General features: G+C 34.9%; 1 protein-coding gene across 1 annotated transcript; it reads right to left on the bottom strand.

Moving 5' to 3' along the window:
- Window positions 1-1,072: 1,072 nt before the first annotated feature.
- Window positions 1,073-19,027, bottom strand: LOC129260760 (zinc finger protein ZXDC-like). The gene is made up of 10 exons (XM_064114236.1): window positions 18,888-19,027; window positions 14,613-14,713; window positions 14,047-14,137; window positions 12,863-12,951; window positions 10,396-10,469; window positions 9,115-9,198; window positions 8,297-8,343; window positions 6,461-6,544; window positions 5,372-5,527; window positions 1,073-5,044 (listed from the first exon to the last, which is right to left on the bottom strand). Exons 1-10 carry the CDS (start codon window positions 19,011-19,013, stop codon window positions 3,953-3,955), a joined length of 1,944 nt encoding a protein of 647 aa, XP_063970306.1. The 5' UTR covers window positions 19,014-19,027; the 3' UTR covers window positions 1,073-3,952.
- Between the last annotated feature and the right edge of the window lie 1,553 nt (window positions 19,028-20,580).

Genomic DNA, 20,580 nt, shown 5'->3' with positions numbered 1-20,580 from the left:
ACTTTGTGAGCTAAATTAATTTTCATTTGACAAAGTGCAAAAAAGTAAGTAGATGAAAATGACAGACCAAGAGGAAATTGGACCAAATTGATAGACCATGTGGTTTGTCCCCGGGGGGGCCACTTACATTGACGAGTGGATACCATGCGCGACCCAAAAAACACGTAAAAAGGATGTCTTTTTCAAGATAGGGCACGTTACGTACGTAACGTGATAAGGGTGTCAAAAACACAAAAATATTGAAAAAAGGGTATCTATTTCGCTCGGAAAAATATACGTGTTTAGGGTCAAATATGCGGGGATGATAAAACAAAATCAAAATGTTTTATAAAGGATGTCCTTTTTGCCCAAACATGTGTTTAGAGTCCGATTTGCGCGAGGTGTGGAAGGTGGGGCCGTACTAATCATAATAATGGTGTGTAAAGGTAAAACCGACGACCGACGGACCCGTGACAACAATAAAACATCGCTTTACTTGTTTAGGGGTTCATTTCAGGGAATACTTGCCAATAGTATTTGTTTCCAATACTTGTTAAGGGTATAGTTTCACACGCCAATACTTGTTAAGGGGTGCATTTTCAGAATATGGAAAATACGTGTTTAGGGTGCTTTTCAAGACCCCTTGGTCGCGCATGGTATCCACTCGTCAATGGAAGTGGCCCCTCCGGGGGTTTGTCCATGATGGCATTTGATGATCTGAGAATGAAACAATCTGCTTGTTGACCAAGCAAATACAAACCATATATGGGTAACAGTTTAAGAGCGGGTAGGAGGGCTTAATGAAAACTGATCCTGACCTGACCTTATAAAGGATTTTTACCTGCCTTAAAACAGCTTTTTACAAGCCAAGTATGAATTATCATCGAGGGAGTGCAAAATAATGACTGATGAATTTTAATTATTTTTTGAGCTTGAGGAGAGTGATATGATTAAAGCCAGAGAATTAAGCACCAATACATGTCTACTGGCTATTTAATTCATTATTCCAATATTTTTTTTCAAGGTATTTAACTTAACTATTAACATAATTTCATATATATGAATTCAGAGAAAGACACACACGGGGAACAGATTCATGATATTCATGTAGTTTTATTTGAAAACAAGGATGATTATTGGGACATCCATTAATGCCAGAAATGATGATTGCACAATGCCTTTGATTAAAAACAATAGAATCCTTTACCTTTAATAGTGAATACAAAGTAGTTATACCTGCAGCATACCCATTAGCAGCTTAAACTCATGTAATATGATATATGATGTGTCTTCTCACACATCTGATAACGGGAGCATTTCATCAACATTTTTGTCTGACAAGTTGTCAGATCTGACATCTTTAATTCATTTTCATTGGCTGAAAGTAATGTTATGGTAACTGTCGGATAAAATGGGACTTGTTGGATGAGATGTCCGACAAGTCCTTTCATTAAAAGCTCCCCAGGTCAACCACAATACATGATTTGAAGAAGTCTGTAATTATATTGATTCCCCTAAAACAAAAGTGCTCTTTATAACTATCAAACAGCAGTAAAAATGACTTCAGATGGCATTTGATTATTTCCAGATAGCAGGGCACCTGCTTTGGGATCAATTAAAGAGTGATAATGGTTTGAGAAGGTATCAAAGGCAATTACAAGGTTGATAAATATCACACCACAGCCCTTCCATCTAATGAGACCTGGGGCCCATTTCTCAACACAGTCATAAGTCTAACTTCTTGACTAAATCGGAGATAGTGAGCTACTTGTCCGCTAACCGTTTCACGGAGCCCTCTTTGCCAAGATCGGGGACAACAACCTGACTAAATATTTACGACACCTCCGAACCTGTCATAACTTCTTTCTTAATGACGTAGTGATATCACATGGGTAGACTATGACACGCAAAAGTGCCTCGAAATTAGAAAATTATAACATTACGTAATAATTCATAGAAGATGAAATTACATTGCAAAACAAGTGTGATAAATCATTCAATAATAATTGTAATGCACAGAAATTATAACAAGTGTTGGTAAAACGCCACAAAACCAATCATTTTGAAAAAGTAAAATAATTGAATCGATAGATTCTACCATGTCAGGCCATCCATAACTGGACTCGTACTCGCTGTTTTCAGACCCTTATCAACATTTTGATAAATTCTTTCTAATTTATGCATATAATTTATCAAATCGTATGTTTCGGTATCTAAAGAGTTTAGCAATTTATTATACAATATATTTTGATGATGTTTGGAATCATAAAAACCTGTATAATTATCATTTTATGAAGAAAGCCTTTATGGTTTACTTCTGTAAACTATTAAAATTTGATATCCCGGGGTACGCATCTCAACGTCCACATGCGATTTTTAGTCATGAAATGAATTAGTGATAACTTTATTTTCTCAGCAATTTAATGCTCATGTCTGCATGGTTTAAGTATGTTTGATGCATATTTTGCCTCTGCTATTATTTTGATTAGATGTATTTCCAAATTCATCACAATAATTGCAGTTTTATCATGATTTTACTTTTTGAAAATTATGTTTTTTTGTGACTAAGGCTACGTCTTGTACATGTATGTACTTTCTACTGATAGTATCGATATCAATGGATTCAAGTTTAAAATACTTTTGTGAAAAGGGTTTAGTAAGATTGGAACTAACTCCATGGTTGGTGGATAAAGATATGACCAACTTGTCCAAGTGTTGAGAAACATGCCCCTGTTTATTTACTCATAAAATTAATGTTCTTAACCATACAAGTTAAATTATAACAAGTTATTTGACCAGTACCAGCAGATTACAGATAGGGAAGTTAAACTTGACTTTCCTACATTTTTACTGAAGATAAATCCATTTAGAAAGAACATTTTCTTGGACTTAAAATGATCATGTTTCACCACTCTAAAGCAAAGTTAATATAGAAAACATCACCCTAACTTGACAAATTTCAATGCATATTTTAATTGTTTATTAAAATATCAATCGATGATTTGGCACCAGTGTGGAATTTGTTGTATCATTTAATGAAATAATACTCTTAATAGCAAAAGGAACTAAATACTTAAAAATATAAAACCCTTAAAATAATGTAACTCAAAGAGTAAGGGGCAAATATAAATCCTAAAGCTCTGTCATATGTGAATATGGTATCATTGGAAAGCATGATTATATCTCTTTACAATGATCTGTCACGTCTTATGCTCATGGAGTGATGAATATGCAACAATATAAAAATGAAATATTGCAAAAATTTGTTGTTTTCATTTCTGAATTCCCAATTCATGATGGATGAATGAAAGATTGACCTAGTTTGAATGATGTTGATGCATCGATGCTGGAAATCCACACATGGTGTATTCTCATAGAATGGGTCAAATGTGTTTGGTATAATGTTGATCAATTTTAAACAAGTTTGAAATGTTGGTTTCTGTTTTGAAGAACATTTATTCAATCAAATTCTATTCTTTAAAGAAAGCACCATTACACCAATAAAATTTTGCAAAACAGTTTCCCATACATAGTTCAAAGTACATTGCACATTTAAAAGAAATGGAGATTTTGGTTAGAAAACAATGCATTTAGCAACATTTGACTATGCCCTTTATTCTTGGTAAACTAAATATTCTAGGATTACATAATGCCACATAATACCACAAAAATGCCACACCATTGTAAAGAAAAATAATTAAGTTTTCCAATGATATCAGTTTAATTTTTCATAACTTTCAGTATAAAAGAAGAAAATATCCCTAAAACTTGCACCATGGCAGTCTGAATGTATGGCTAACATGATTTAGACTGATTTTATCAGTTGGTGAATATAAATCACGATTTATGAATTACTTTCGTTTAGATAGGATAAAAATAATATCCAATGTAATTTCAAATTGTTCAGAAGATTCTAAGTCAATGGCAAGACCTGTGTTTCACATCTTACAAAAACTTGTGTTAAAACAGGAAGTTACTTTGCCTTTATCCTCTCATTATTTGTCAAACAACAGTCCATTGATAGAGTGTCTGTGTGATCAATTGTCTCTGAGAATTCCTTGTCTTTACTCCCATTAAAGTCAGGTGACCTCCAATCAAAATCAGGTGACATGTATTCTATTCCTTGCATGCTGAGAAGAATATTTGTAGCACACACATCAAGATTATTTTCATCAACTTGGGATAATGTTTTCTTCTTCTTGTCAGCTTTGAGAGAGCCCTTTCTAGACGAAGTCGCTGAAGGTAGACATTTCTGTCCTGAGGTAGATGTAGAAGGAATCACTCTCGATTGTTCAGAATTCAACTTCCAACATTTTGAAGAGTCTTCCTTTCTGGTATCAAAGGTCACTGAGGTTGAAGTACTAGGAAAATCACTTGATTGTTTAGCATTCACCTTTGACCTTTTTGGAGAGTCGTCCTTTCTAGTGTCAAAGGTCAGTGAGGTTGATGTAGAAGGGATCTCTCTTGAATTTTCAGTATTTACCTTTGACCTTTTTGGCAAGTCTTCCTTTCCAGTGTCAAAGGTCAGTGAGGTTGATGAAGAAGGGATCTCACTTGAACATTCAGTATTCAACTTTGACCTTTTTGGCAAGTCTTCCTTTCCAGTGTCAAAGGTCAGTGAGGTTGATGAAGAAGGGATCTCACTTGAACATTCAGTATTCAACTTTGACCTTTTTGGCAAGTCTTCCTTTCCAGTGTCAAAGGTCAGTGAGGTTGATGAAGAAGGGATCTCACTTGAACATTCAGTATTCAACTTTGACCTTTTTGGCAAGTCTTCCTTTCCAGTGTCAAAGGTCAGTGAGGTTGATGAAGAAGGGATCTCACTTGAACATTCAGTATTCAACTTTGACCTTTTTGGTGAATCTTCCTTAGTAGTGTCAAAGGTCACTGAGGTTGAAGTAGATGGGATATCACTGGATTGTGCAGTGTTCACATTAGGGCTCATTTGAGGGTCTCCTTTTCCAGGGTCAAAGGTCAATGTATGAAGAGGACTTGAGAGAAGGTCGGGCTCATCAACGTCACCATGGCCAGCAAGTCTTGAAGCAAGACTACGTCTCTTCCGAGGCTGTGAAAGTTAAGTTACAAAATACCAAACGTAGATAAAGACATACATATAATAAATAAAGTACAAAAGAAGCCAAGTTTATGAATTCTATTCTTTCCTGAATCACTTATTATTATTTACGTCAGTTTGCTCACAGAATTTTAAGTGAAGTCAAAACATCAAAAGCTTTGCATACTTCAACTATCATAAAATTATTTTACCAGATAGTTACCAATAACATTGGAAAATGGTTGTAAGCACAAGTAAAAAGCATTTAAAGCAAGAAAATAAATACAGATAATTAGATTAATCAATAAAAGACAGATAATAGATAAAGAGGGTGTCTACCTTTGGAGGTGGTTTTTGATAACCTGGTTGATGAACCACTTGATGTTGAACTAATGATTTCTTATAGCTGAACGTCTTCATACAACCAGAGTGAGAACAAGAAAATGGTCTAGCGCCCTCATGGAACTTACTGATGTGAAGCCGCAAGCTTTCATGCTGTAGTAGTACAAAGAACAAATAAATAATAATAAGGTATTTTACAATTAATTTGTGTGCATCTCTTGTAGAATGTCTTAATTGACACTGGATTAATTCATCATAATCATACCTTACTTTGGTACAAACCCAGTTTTACAAAATAGCAAACAATACCCCTTAGCATTGACATACACATACACCACATGAAAATGGGATCAGATTGAGGAAAAAAATACTCATTCAGGACTTATATAATAGTTTTGTGTCCATGACAAGATTTTTATCATTATCAAATTGACAATTTTTGAGGGATACAGTTTTTGTTTTGTTTTTTGCTCTCTCATTACATGTATATACAGTGTACAAGTAGATTACACTATTGTGTGGATATGTTGGTGCTATTAATTGATTCAATGATTATCCAAGAGGATGACAATGTCTTTGCTTTCTTATCTGCAGCTCTAGGTTATTATAATTCTGATACATTCCACTATTCCTTTCTATCAAAATATCTTTTTTTCTCAACTAAAATTGATATCTTTCCAAAATCACTGTAATAAATTATCTTAAACTACAAGTCAAACATTTTTTCATCTGAAGTGAATAAGCAGTATGCCTACTGAGAAACAAAAGTTTTACAGAATGCTTCACATATCCAATCATCGACATTGCAAAATTGATATACCATCATCTTAAGATGCATTCATCCTAGATGACTGAAGTACTCCTTACTTACTCTCTTTATCTTCCATCATATCTTCTTGTCCCCCCTCTCAGTCTCATCTTTTCTTCCCTTTACTGCTTTCTTCAGGGGAGCATTGTCAGTGTCAGTGATTTTCAGAGACTAGTTTGCTCTAAGCCAATCATAGAACAGGATTTACACTAGCTTATAACAGTATTCAATGAAAATCACATATTACTTGTTTCATGGGATGCTCTCATGATGCTTACCTTCATAAATCTTCTATCACAGTCATCTCTAGGACAGACAAAGACTTCTCTCTCAGTAGCATGAACCATCATGTGATTACGAAGCTACATTTCAGACCGGACGGGGAACAAGAAACAGATAAACAAACTCAATTACGACTCTTTTTAGCATGGAAAGTGTCTCACAGCTGTAAACCATAACAAAAATCATATAATATTGGATGCACTTTAAAGGTATATCAGACAAGCAAACCTCTGGAAGGATAATTAATACAAGGTTTAATTGTATAGTAAAAGTGGCTTGTATGTGCAACAATAGTTAAAATTATCTTACCCATTTTATGCTTTCATAGTAATATAGATTTATTGAGATTTCATGTCAATTTGACTTCCGACACTTGATTCACTCGCTTGACCTCTGACCCCCAAACAACATCGGTGCCACTGCCAAGCTATTATGTTACTAGTGGAGATCCTTCATTGCTGCCCTACATACCAGGACTTATAATGGGCAGTAAGTTATATGCTCATACCTCAAACCAAAAGATTCTTTTTTTCTTTTATTAATAAGGTTTATTTCTATTTTGTCCAGATTTTTTATTTTATTTCAAAAGTTGTGATAAAATTATTAAATTCCCGGTGGGGGGGGGGGGGGGGGCCACTTCCATTGATGATTGGATACCATGCGCGACCATGGGGTCTCGAAAAGCACCCTAAACTAGTATTTTCCATATACTGAAAATGCACCACTTAACAAGTATTGGCGTGTGAAACCCTACCCTTAACAAGTATTGGAAACAAAAGGATACTCTTGGCAAGCATTCCCTAAATTGAACCCCTAAACAAGTACAGCGATATTTTAATTGTAAGGTTTTAGGGTTTTACCTTTACCTACATCATTGGGTTTAGTACAGCCCCACCTCCCACACCTCACGCAAATCGTACTCTAAACACGTAGTGTTGACCGTTGGGGCAAAAAGTACATCCTTTATGAAACATTTTATTTTTTATACCCTTGCAAATTTGACCCTTAACACGTAGCTTTCCTAGCAAAATGGATACCCTTTTTTCATTATTTTAGTGTTTTTGACACCCTTATTACGTTACATACTTAACGTGCCCTATCTTGAAAAAGACATCCTTTTTACGTGTTTTTTGGTCACGCATGGTATCCATTTGTCAATGTAAGTGCCCCCCCCCCCCGGGTTAAATTCATTGTCACAAAAATAACTTGCATACAGCAAAACTCAACATACCTCAAACAAATTCAACTAGATTATTTCTTATATTTGTTTTCTTGCTGCTGAGACTCTCTTGAAATATGATATTTCACTTTCTAGATTCAATTTAAACATTAAACAGCGATGTTTTATTGGAAATATTTCACTTCAGTCTGTACTCTCATTGATTTGATTCTTTTTTAAGAAATTACATAGGCAAGCACATGCTGCACTGTCAGAGAATCTTCAGGTCTGATGCTCGACATGTAGTTTCATAAAAAATACTTATGAGGGTGCACTGTATTCTAGTGGTTACAACTTTCATCTTTCAATCAGAGGGACGTGGGTTCGAATCTCAGCCATGGCGTGTTTTCCTTCAGCAAGAAATTTAACAACAATGTCCTGCACTCAACCCAGGTGAGGTGAATGAGTACCCGGCAGGATCAATTCTTCAATACGCCGAGCGCTGATAGGCAGCTCGAGCTAAAGCCGGGGTAATAACAATAATAATAATGCGCCTTGGAATAGATTATTTCTAGATATATGGTACTATATAAATCCCTATTATTATAATTATTATTTCAATCTTGAACAAGATTAACTTAACAAATCTAATGTTATTATTTACTACACCTACCTTGTGTTTCTTGTTAAACACCATGCTGCATTCATCACAAGGAAATTCTGTAATGATAATCAATTGACACAGGATAACTAAAGAATTTTTTAAAAAGTACTGTAAGCAAAAGATTATCAGACATATAGGGCTAGCAGTGAATGAATATGAACAATATACTACATCATGGTGATGTATACTATTGGCAATGATTTGTATGGTGTACACAAAACAAAAAATTAAGAAAATAAATATAAACAGCAAAAAAATGACTCCTGGAAAGAGTGATGCTGGTGATTCATGCCTGGATGAATAGGTGGAAGAAATGATTGCTAAATGAAACAGCATGGTCATAGCTTCTCTATACTGCTTAATTATATCAATCTTTAGATAAATAAGATCTTTATCAGGGTAATCGTTGGATTTCATAAATTTTTACAATTGAATGCAATAGATGGATACCTCCAAGTTGCATGGACCAGACACACAACTGTCTGCTTAGGTGATTTGAGTTTCTGTGTACTATCGTTTTTTATGTGAATTGGTACAGGTTTACTAATGATGATGATGACTATGATGATGATGATGATGATGATGATGATGATGGTGATGATGATGACGCTGCTGCTGGTGATGATGACATCGATGGCAGTGACAGTAAAGGTGATGATGACTATGATGATGATGACTATGATGATGATGATAATGATGATGATGACTATGATGAAGATGATGATGATGACTATGATGATGATGATGATGACTATGATGAAGATGATGATGATGGTGATGATGATGATGATAATTGAGAGAGGCTTTGAATACTAGTCAACACTCACCGGATGTATGGGTAGCCAAATGAGCTCTTAGTTCACTCCATTTACTGAACCAGTCATTACATCCTTCTCTTGTGCAGGTATACCCTTAATAAAATCAAAATATAAACAAATATCCATCGAATTACGCTACTTATCATCCGACCAATCAGAAAACAGAAAAGTCATCAATCTTTCCCAACCCCTTCTTAGCCAGTTTATTTGTTAGCAACTGCCCAGCATGAACTTTTTGGAAGTAATATCACTTTTAACACTATTTTCTTGAGAATCTTTCAATTTATCAAGAGCGAGGGATTTTTGTCTTCTATTCATTAATGCATTCGCTCCTGATAAATACCAAGTCAAAACATTCTAATCATGTCATTACACATGATTTTTAGAAATTGTTTGGCCTGCTTAAACTATGTCAGAGTTTTTGAATTATTCCTCACTACAACAACAAATGTTAACAGCTCTGGCTTTCCAGTAAATCTATCAATTCAATTGTGAATAAACTTATAAAGAAAAGAAAAAAAACAAAGATGCAGTAATGGCATATACTAAAAACAATAAGCATTTAACGCAGAGGCAAATCAAGGTGGTGTTGCAAGGGACACGCCCCTCTATAGTCTGAGAATCACCAACTGAATATAAAGATTGCTCAAGGAAGACAAAATTTGGTCTAGTGGTTAGAGCATTGGACTGATGATCGTAAGGTTGTGAGATCTCAACTCTGCCATTGTCTCCACTTTGATAAAAAGACCAGAGAGTAATATCTGTAGTCTATAAGGTCAGCCACTATGCCTGATTAACTAAGACGTAAAATGTTTCCTATGCTATTGCTTATATACCAGCAAAAAGCTGACCTGTCAAGTTCCTATGGGAGTTACCATAACAGAAACAGAAATATAAAGTCAAACCTGTATAAAGACCACCCATGAGAGACAAAAGATTGGTCTTCATGAGCAGGCGGGGTCTTTATGTCCAGGTACCTGAAATGCAGGTTTCAATGGGGAATCCTTTTTGTTATCTATCTTTATAAACAGGTGGTTGCTAAAGTAGGGCCCCGTTTCATAAAACTTGTTTTCAATGACAAATTTGCAGTAACAGTTATAAGCTATTGAAATCCTTCAATCTGATTGGCTGAGAGAAAATTTGTTATAGTAATTGTGCGTTTGATATCATAAGTCTCCATGAAACAAGACCCAGGTTTTATCATCAGCTCCCCCATTTTTCAAATTTGCTCTTTGCGCCCCCCCCCTCCTAGATCCACGACTGAATAGTAATGAAAATGCTGTCTCTCACCCTGGTGAACTTTCATATGTTGTTTAAGTTTGCTTGGAATTAGAAAACTTGCATCACATCCTTCTTCTTCACATCTAAAATAAATAAAAAATTCAAAGATAGATGAATAACTAGTGTAATGATGAGGACAAATTCAGAATAAGCAAGTTATGCAACAAAATGTAAAACAAGTGGAACACTTTTTGCGAGAGTGATCACGAATTTCCTAGAAAGCCAGTGAACACTTTTTGCGAGAGTAATCACGAATTTCCTTGTTGACCATAGTAGATTGCGAGACAAATGAATACCCTCGAGCGATTAGGTCCATATACTTTCTAAGTTATGATGTCATTTCAAAAACTTAACCTTAGGTTAAGATTTGATGTTGACGCCGCCGCCGCCGCCGCCGTCGGAAAAGCGGCGCCTATAGTCTCGCTCTGCTATGCAGGCGAGACAAAAAATAAAGAAACAAAATCAGTTACAACATAAAATGGTGATTCAATGGATATCCATAAAATTATAATAAAAAAGGGAAAATGAGCCAGAAAAATCTCAATATGATGACAAAAGATTAGTTATACTCGTGTATGGTAAGGTCCCCTAAGTCTGCGCACACGTGTTTCTGCGTGATTCTAATAAAAGAAGATAGGCAACGACCACGAACCTTACACCTGCATTTCATAGATAATCATTAAAAAATCTGACACAAAATGGTGGAAAATATTGAATTTCAGGCATTTCACGTGACGGCCTCAAAATGCAACCTTTCTCATCAAATCCCTGAATCGTGTGTAAAGTGAATGGGTGCGCAGACATGGGGTAATCTTTTTGTTCAATCTGAAAATGGCTGGCTGAGGTTTTCTTCCAAGAAAATACTAATAATATGTTTCTTTCAAAATTTTATGAAATTTTTGGCACACTTACTAATAAGAATACAAGGAAAACTATCAACTTAAAATTTTTGTAAAATAAATAGTTTGGTGCGCAGACATGGGGCCCCCCTTAAAAAAAAAAAAAAAAATTCACATGTGGGTCATTCCATGCCAATTCACCCAATGAATGTGCAATTTTGCACCCGACCCTCTCGGAATTTGTTGTAAATTGGTACACTTAAAATTCACCATGGCCCACGCACAAAACAAAAAAAATAAGTCCAATTGGTCCGTCAGTTCTCGCGCTACGGCCCGCCCTTTTCTCCTTGTTTTGACAAAAAATGGGCGTGACCTTCAACATTCAATGGCCACTGCATCATAACGTGTCGACCAATTTTCATGAAACTGGTACCATTTATTAGGAAATTCAGAGAGGAATCCAAAACATGCATCAAATAATGTATTGGAGCGATTTATAAGGTCGTGACCCTTGACCTTTACTTTGACCTTGAGTTTGACCCCCGGACAAATAATTTTTTAACTTGATTTTCGTATATGTTAATTATTAGTATGATATTTCACTCTAGTCCTACATACTGATATTCATGTTAGTAAAGTGTTTACCAGTTACATGATTTCTTCCAATCTTAAGTTACAGTATGCATGCACATGAAAAGATATTAAGCACATCAGTATATATATATCTTCTTGTTAGTAAATAGGCATATACTCAACAATTTGATGATAAAAGTAAACACTTTACTAACAAGAATATATATATATATATATGATATATATTGCTGAACATCAAAATGCCTAAACAGATACCTTTTCATGAGCATAAATGTTTAATGTTTCATTTGTAAACTGATGAGCTTGATTTCTTTTCATGTGTTTGCATACGTAACTTAAGATTGGAAGAAATCATGTAACTGGTCAACACTTTTACTAACATGAATATTAGTATGTGGGACTAGAGTGAAATATCATGGTATCTTTGGAAGAGTTTTTAAAGGTGAAGAAATAAAATATCATCATTGGTTTTAACATATTTTGTCAATATCATACTAATAATTAACATACACGAAAATCAAGTTTAAAAATTATTTGTCCGGGGGTCAAATTCAAGGTCAAAGGTCACGACCTTATAAATCGCTCCAATACATTTTTTGATGCATGTTTGGATTCCACTCTGAATATCCTAATAAATGGTACCAGTTTCATGAAGATTGGTCAACACATTACGACGCAGTGGCCATTGAAAGTTGAAGGTCATGCCCATTTTTGTCAAAACATGGAGAAAAGGGCGGGCTGTAGCGCGAGAACCGACGGACCAATTGGACTTATTTTTTTTGTTTTGTGCGTGGGCCATGGTGAATTTTATGTGTAACAAATTACAATGAATTCTGAGACGGTCGGGTGCAACCACTGGGTGAATCCAGATGGAATGACCCATGTACTCTTAAGAAGCAGAAGAATTCAAATCATTAGAAGATAATTATATCAAATTCATGTAGCACTTGAAACAGCAATTTAATTTTTTTTAATGAAATTAACCCACAAATTCCAACACTTCTAAGACTTTCAAACTTCTTAGTGTATCCCTGATGACTTACTTGAATGGTCTGATGTTTGTATGAACATACTGATGTACAGTGAGATGCTGATGTTTGTTGAATGTTTTACCACAATCTGCATGATCACACTGAAAATAAAGAACAACAAATTAATTACTGATTTAGTATTAAAAAAAAATCCCATTTGTGGTAACGTTAATTCTTACAAAATCTATCAAAATGTCCATCACATTATTTGAAGGTATATATGAAATTTATAAGATTATAGTAGAAAATGAGTAATTACTAATGTATTAACAAATTATTTTAATGAAAAGGTTCATCTGATTGGTGTGATGACATCAGAAAACATTGGGTGATTTCAAGTACGGTGTACTTGAAATCAGGCTGGTGTTGGGATTGACCTCGGAATATACGACGTATTTCCGGCAGTTCGTGTTGAAGGATGGTGTTGAATGTCGTCTGCTGAACCCAGCACTGCGGCTGGTGTTGACGATCTACGTGCAATTTCCCCATTCTCCAACACTAACCCCCAGGGATTGGGAAAATTATGATTTCAAGTTCGGTGTTGGTGTTGGCAATCTCAAGCTCGTGAACAGGCGGCGAACACGATGAAACACCCCCGTAAAATTAGCTTTTACAGTTAAGATGAGTACAAATCATTAGAGATTTATATATTTTGATGAAGAATAATGTTCACTCTGTCGAATTCTTGAATTAATTAAAGCATTTGTATTCTGTACGATGAGAAATTAATGCATTTCTCTCCGATTTCAATTTCGTCGTCGAGACTTCTCGCGTGAAGTTGAGATGATTTAGCAGCGCAGCGCAGAGGCGTGACGTCATGTGCTATCGACAATGCAATCAGTATCGTTCCTCTGAACCCAGCTCGGTGTTGGAGCTCGGTTCAGCTGCCTTTTTACGCTCTCAACACCAACACCAACACTGAACACCGTACTTGAAATCACCCATTCTCTTTTCCACAATCGCAAAAATCAACCAGTTTTAGTTAAGATTTCAAAGATGGTGTAGTTGCTGGAGCTACATAAAGAAGTTTTGGCATACTATAATCTTAAGTTGATGAGAGGGTCATGAAGCTTGGGGCTTAGCAATAAAAAAATTACCATAAAGCAGGTGTAATGTTGTGATGGAAAAAAAGGAATGTTTTAGATGTAAAGACTTTACATTAAAAAAATTACGAGATTTCAGGAGCTTGATCTCACCTTGTATTGTCTGCCTTGATGTACTCTTTTAATATGCCTCTTAAGATTATCTTTGTTGTTGAATGCTGCCCCACATCCTACCTCCTCGCATCTGTTTAAAAATAGCAAGTAAATATTATTTTACACAATATCATTCAGGGGTTCCAGTTGTTGGAATTACAAAATTATTTTTTATACCAATCAAACAAACTTATCACCAAAGTTGTTAAATCTATGACTAAAATTAATTATGCCAAACTATTCTGATAGAAAATGAGGATTTGCTATTCATGTACAATAGTGATGAAAACAAACAGGGCATCTGTCAGAAGATTTTATCCCCAGCTATTAATTGATGAAATTAAATAAACCAGCTAATCTGTATTAGAGATTTTCAGCACGTGGTCATTATTTCACATTTTACTTGATTAAGTCAGAAGTAAGTCAGAACTTAACATAAGCAGTAAGTCAGAACTTACTACGCCTAGATGTATTCAATCTTGCTGTTGAAGAAGGGTTTTCCTAGGGAAAACAATGATAAAGCAAACAAAATTTTGGGGGATTTTGCATATTAAGCAGATACTTACAAGAAATCGTTTTGATTACTGTGAGAACCAAGATGTCTCTGTAGATGAGGCTTTCTAGTGAAGGCCTTGGTACACCCCTCATGGGTGCATACAAACGGTTTCTAGAAAAACAAAAAAACAAATATCATGACATTTTGTAGTTCCTGTTATTTGCTAGGAATGCATAACTAGTTGTAAAAGCAACATTACATGAGAATGGACAAGGTCAAGTCCTCATTGATGAGCCTTGTTGTCTTCAAGTCACTACCAATTTACCATCTTTTGAAAGAAAATTTTGACAATATGAAAATTTAACACTATCTATTAAAATTGAAAAGAAAAATGGAACAGTAGGCCTATATCAATGTCTTACTCTGAAAACTGTGGACAAACACAGGACTCAAATATGAAGTCTACCTGGGCAACAAAAAGTTGAGTGGAATAAAAAGAGGAAACAATACCCCATGCTAAAAAAACCCTGTAAATTACATCAAAATTAGATGTAACATTGAGAAAATTTTGACATTTGAAAATTTAACTTATATTAAAAAAAACCCAAACTATTGGCACATGCTGGTGGGTATGCAAATCAAGAAAATGGTGACATAAACCACTCACTATTTTTTTTTTCCATTTCATTATAATTTATATGAAATATTTCATTTTTTCTCCTCACTATAAACAAAGGTTAATTCCTCCCTGAAGATGTGGTATTGTTATTGGCTAACATTTTGTGGTTTAATCCTTATTATAAAATCTGTACAAAATCTAAATATTGTATAATTCATACAATTTAGTAAACACAAGAAATAGTGAGCAAGTGACATCAACTTTCTCATTTGCATGTCACTGAGTTATTCATGCAATTCTGTAAAAAAAAAGAACAATTACAAAGGTCATAAATATACATGTATGTCTGATTCTGATGAAATTTCAGCATTATGTTTCTTAGATTTTCTCTCTCTTGATGAAAATCATTTTATTCCTAGGGTGGACTTGACCTACTATTCAACATCATTATTTCTAGTGCAAGGCAAAGTTTCTAGTATGAGGGAGTAAAGGGACATTTATTTAATATAAAATGGGGTAAATCAAAAGTTCCATGACATTTGCTCCGGCGACAATTGCTCCACTCTAAATTCTACGCACTAATCAAATAACCAACTTCAACCCTGTGTTTAACACTTTACCTGACCCTCAACCTAACATAAAACCCTATTGCAACCCTAACCCTACATCTTATGACAAAGTTAAACCCGGAGCATTTGTCGCAGGAGCAAATGTTGTGTCACCAAATCAAAAGGGGCACCACAATGTCAAGGGTATTAAGGCAGGACATCAAGGTAAACATGGCCATTGTCTTGGTTGCCTTGGATGATGTGTGCTTGTGTCTCCTGTTAAAGTATATATATGGCAAGTTCCCCTAAGTCTGCACAGTCCCCCTTGTCTGCGCATACACGTATCTGCGCGATTCTAGTAAAAGAAGATACGCAACGAACACAAACTTTACACATCTAATGCATAGACAGATATTGATTACAAAATCCGACTCACAATGGTGGAAAAATAATGAAATTTGGGCATTTCTTGTGATGGCCTCAAAATGCAGCCTTTCTCATCAAAATCACTGATTCGTGTGCAAAGTGAATGGGTGCACAGACATGGGGCACCATGTTTTTGTTCAATCTGAAAATGACTGCCCGAGGTTTTTTCAAAGAATATCATATATTTCTTTCAAATTTTTATGAGATATTCAGTCAGTCCGCAAGCCCGTGTTAATGAGCAAGATTTATCCAAGTCCTCTCGTGGCTGAATTCATGTCCCTTCAAAATCTCGTGAATTGTGAGACTTTCTTTCTCAAAGAATTTAACCACTTTCTTTTTTAGTAATATTGATTATTTTTGTACCATGGGCAAGAGTAAATGTTACTCTTTTATATTGGTCATTTCTTTTAAATGAAATATTTTGATAAATAAGTGAATTTTTTACCTGAAAAGATGCATCAAACAGAATTTTCTTCCTCTGTTTTCACTTGCAAATTGTGCAACATTTTGTGTTTTAGGCACCAACATTACTTATATCATCAGAAAGCTCAAACTCTATACTTTCTTACAATGTCACTCTTGATATGTGGCATCTTTTAGATGGGTCAGCAGCCAGCTTTTTCCATCAAGATGCAAGATGAGATTTCTGAAATTTCTGAGTAACATAAAATCCAGAGTTCTGATTGGCTGAATACTGTTTTCAAAACAAACAGGCGCGGGTAATTTGAAGAGGTTACCACATGGTGAGTGTGACCTTGCAGAGGCCCAGTGTGGGGAACATTGGAATTTGCGTGGGTGTGTGGTCTCTATGACCAATCAGAGCGCAGTATTCTTGTTTTTGAGCTGCAAAATGTACTTGGCCTATGAAAAGCTGGCTGCTGACCCATCTAAAATACATCTTCTTATAAAAATTGTAACATATTAAAGCTTAGATCTTCAGCTTTATCATGATTTAAAAATCATTTGTGCCCAAATAGAAATTAAGTGTGAAAACAACAATTTTTGTTGCATGAAAATAAAATATTTTGTTTCATGTTTTAGATCAAAAGTTTTTCCTATATTACAACATTCTTTTAAAAATCCAAACACATGACCTGAAAGAATGATTCTTCTTCTTTACAAAGATACCAAAAACATGAAATTTTGTCAATATTTAGAGCAGCAATGGCCGAATAGAAAGAGGTGTTTTGGTTCGCACCAAGCTCATTAACTATGCAAAAACCCTCTAGTCATGAATATCACTTGGATAAAAGAAGCTACTTTTTCAGGGCTTGCGGACTGACTGTATTTGGCACACCAACTCATAATGATGTAAGGAACATTATCAACTGAAAGATTCTGTGAAATAAAAGAAATTCATGTTAAATCTTAACTCAAATTGTGAGGTGCGCAGACTTGGGTACCACCATCATACATATAAATCTTATTAGCTCAAACATGACTATTAACTGAAACAAGCATGATTTATTATAGGCAAACAATATGTAGATACAGAATGAGAAAGAAATGTACACATGAAAGACAAGAAGAGCTAGGGAAACAAAGGGAGATTGTCTGAGGGATAGATCATGTAAATATCAGTCTTTAATGTGTGTTTGGACATAAATATACATCACCCACCTATATTCATTTTGTGTGTATAAAAAAAAAATGATATTGCTTCAACCAGCCTTAAGACAAACTATTTCACTTTTTTTTATTTCATCCAAAATGCTCCTGAAACATGTGATGGAAACCTTGAGAGGATGATGTTGATAATGATGGTGATGATGATGTTGATGATAATGATGGTGATGATAATGATGATTAGGGTGATGATTATGATGATGATGATGGTGGTGATGATGATGGTGGCGATGATGATGGTGGTGGTGATGGTGGTGATGATTATGATGGTGATAATGATGATAATGTTGATGATGATCATGATGACGACAATGGTAATATTGACGACAGTGGTAATGGTAATGACATTGATGATTGTGATGAAGATGACGATAGTGCCCGTGGTGATGGTTATGTAGACCAAAAAAGCTTCAGTCTCTGTTAAATTGGTTGTTCCGCTGTACTCCGTTGGCTCCACTCACCAAATACAGAGATCGAAGTTCTCACTCGATCTGTACAGGGACTCAATGGCGATATGTATAAAGTTCCGATAAACCAAGGAAGTGAAGTTGCGCGACAACTGAAGTAAATCACTGTTTTTTGTCCTTTTAAGTTAATTTTTTCCCCATTTTGGTGCATTTCAGGCCAAAACGGAATAATAGGCCTAGATCTAATATTTATTTTTGTCCAGTTATTTTTACATATTTTTATGAAATAAAGACAGAAATCGATGAGCCCCATCGGGGACTGGGGGATTTTGCATTGTTTATCTCCTAATGGTGGCTGCACGATCGCGAGCCGTCTGTTATTGAATGTTAACGAGAAATAAAAAAATTTAAAAACTCCTCGAAACAGATGGCTGCCAGCTGTCTAATGGTAATGATGATGATGGTGACGATGATGATGACAATGACATACTTATGATGATCATGAATGATTTTTACTCTCTAACTTGTTAGGAGCCTCCTGGCTAGGTGTGCATGCATGTGTTTGTGAGAGAGAAGACGAACGGGATGTGATGCTGTGCGTCACCAACAACAAACGTGAATGAGAACGAATGGGACTGGAATTAAAAGAAGGAATGAATGCGTCGAGCACGTGAAAATATACAATTCTAATTCAAGTCTGTGATTTTTTTTCAACTCACAATGCCGGTGTGTTTGGACTCATGTTCAACCAATTTCCATTTCTTGTTAAAGCTGGCAGAACAGTCCTCAAAGGTGCAAATAAACATGATTTCTTTCGGCGAATCCGGAGGAAAAAATTCGCTCATCAAACTGCATTTTAGGTGTCGCCAAAACATCCAATCGCAAAGGGGAAAAGGAGTTTTAAAAATAGGGGTGCGGCATAATGATAGTGATGAAAAAATATGCCGGGGAAAATTGTCTTACCCGAATTTTGGTGGGTTTATGAAACAAAATTTGGAATATACGGTTTCTGATATTTTTGTGAGTCTTTGGGCCAATTAAAAAAAAAAATCATTTTTTGCTATAAAGAATGCAAGTATAAATTTCAGACAATTAAACGCAATATATTTTTGGATGAGTATAATACAAGGATTGAGTTTCTAAGCCTATTTTAATGAAATGGGAGCTATTAAAAAAATCTGCTCGTGTTAATCATGGGGCCCAGAAGAATGAAACCTTTGAACCAGTTGAATTCAGTCACGTATAATGAGCAAAAAATTTTGAGGGGGCCAGATATGGCGTATCAGGCCAAATTTTTAAGATTGCAAGCGAGCAAAAATTTCAACATTTTATTACAAATATCAAATCTTGATTTTGACATGATATAGATTTAATATAGCTTTTGACATGATATTCAGAAAATAATATAATATTTCACCCTTCTATCTTTCCATTTCTTTCCTCCTTTGGTTTTCTTGGTCGTAAAAACCATTAAGGTCCCCAAACTGTACACCACTGGTTGAATTCATATAAAAGAGAATAATCAAAGAAAAAGATCAATCAAAGTTTGAGGAAGATTGAATGAATAAAAAGAATGTTTTGAGTATTTGAATATCACAATGGGAGGGTCTGAAAATCATAAAATGGCAATTAATGTGACCAGGAGCTGTGATGTCACAACTTCTCCCATTCTTTACATTAATTTTCATTTTTATCTAGTCTATCGCAAGATTAGGTGTTCGCTTTTATAAGAGGGCATGTATTAGTTTGCTAACATTATATCATTGATGAATTTTTTGTCATAACATTAGAATGATAAAAACAATGTTTTGTGGTATATTTCTAGTGTCCAAAAAGGAGAGTTGTATGCCTACATATGTGACATCACATATCTTGCTCGCATTGCCAATAGGAGGATCTACAAATCCTCATAACTTTATTTCTTATCAAATTTTACTCAAACTTTCATTGATCTCATTCTTTCATTTTCCTGCTTTTACCCAAGCTAACTTGCTCCAAGGGTTTCATTTTCCTCTAAAAAATAATATTTTGTTTTGAATAAAGTATACTTAAAGAATAGATATATGGATAAATGAATGAATAAAAAAATAGATAAACAAGATATAAATAAATAAAAGAAATTCTAAAAAAATAATGCAAATTAAGTAGGAAATAATGATTTAAAAGAATAGCACCCAGTTGACAACCACTTCTAAATTCGCTAGACATGAATATTAATTTTAATAGATGCATTAACATTGAAAGTTGAGCACCTAGAATTCTGTCTGTGGGATCATGGGGGCCATCATAAAAAACATACAGCATTCTTTTTAAAAACATGGTCCGAAATGAAATGTAAGTTGGAAATAAAATTTTAGGTAAATAATGGTAAGCTTTTCACCAGTTTCATTATTAAAAATGTATTTGTTTAGA

The sequence above is a fragment of the Lytechinus pictus genome, unplaced genomic scaffold (assembly GCF_037042905.1).
Source record: "Lytechinus pictus isolate F3 Inbred unplaced genomic scaffold, Lp3.0 scaffold_19, whole genome shotgun sequence".
Lineage (NCBI taxonomy): Eukaryota > Metazoa > Echinodermata > Echinoidea > Temnopleuroida > Toxopneustidae > Lytechinus > Lytechinus pictus.
The sequence above is the reverse complement of the archived record's forward strand: the minus strand, read 5'-3'. Positions and strand labels throughout refer to the sequence as shown.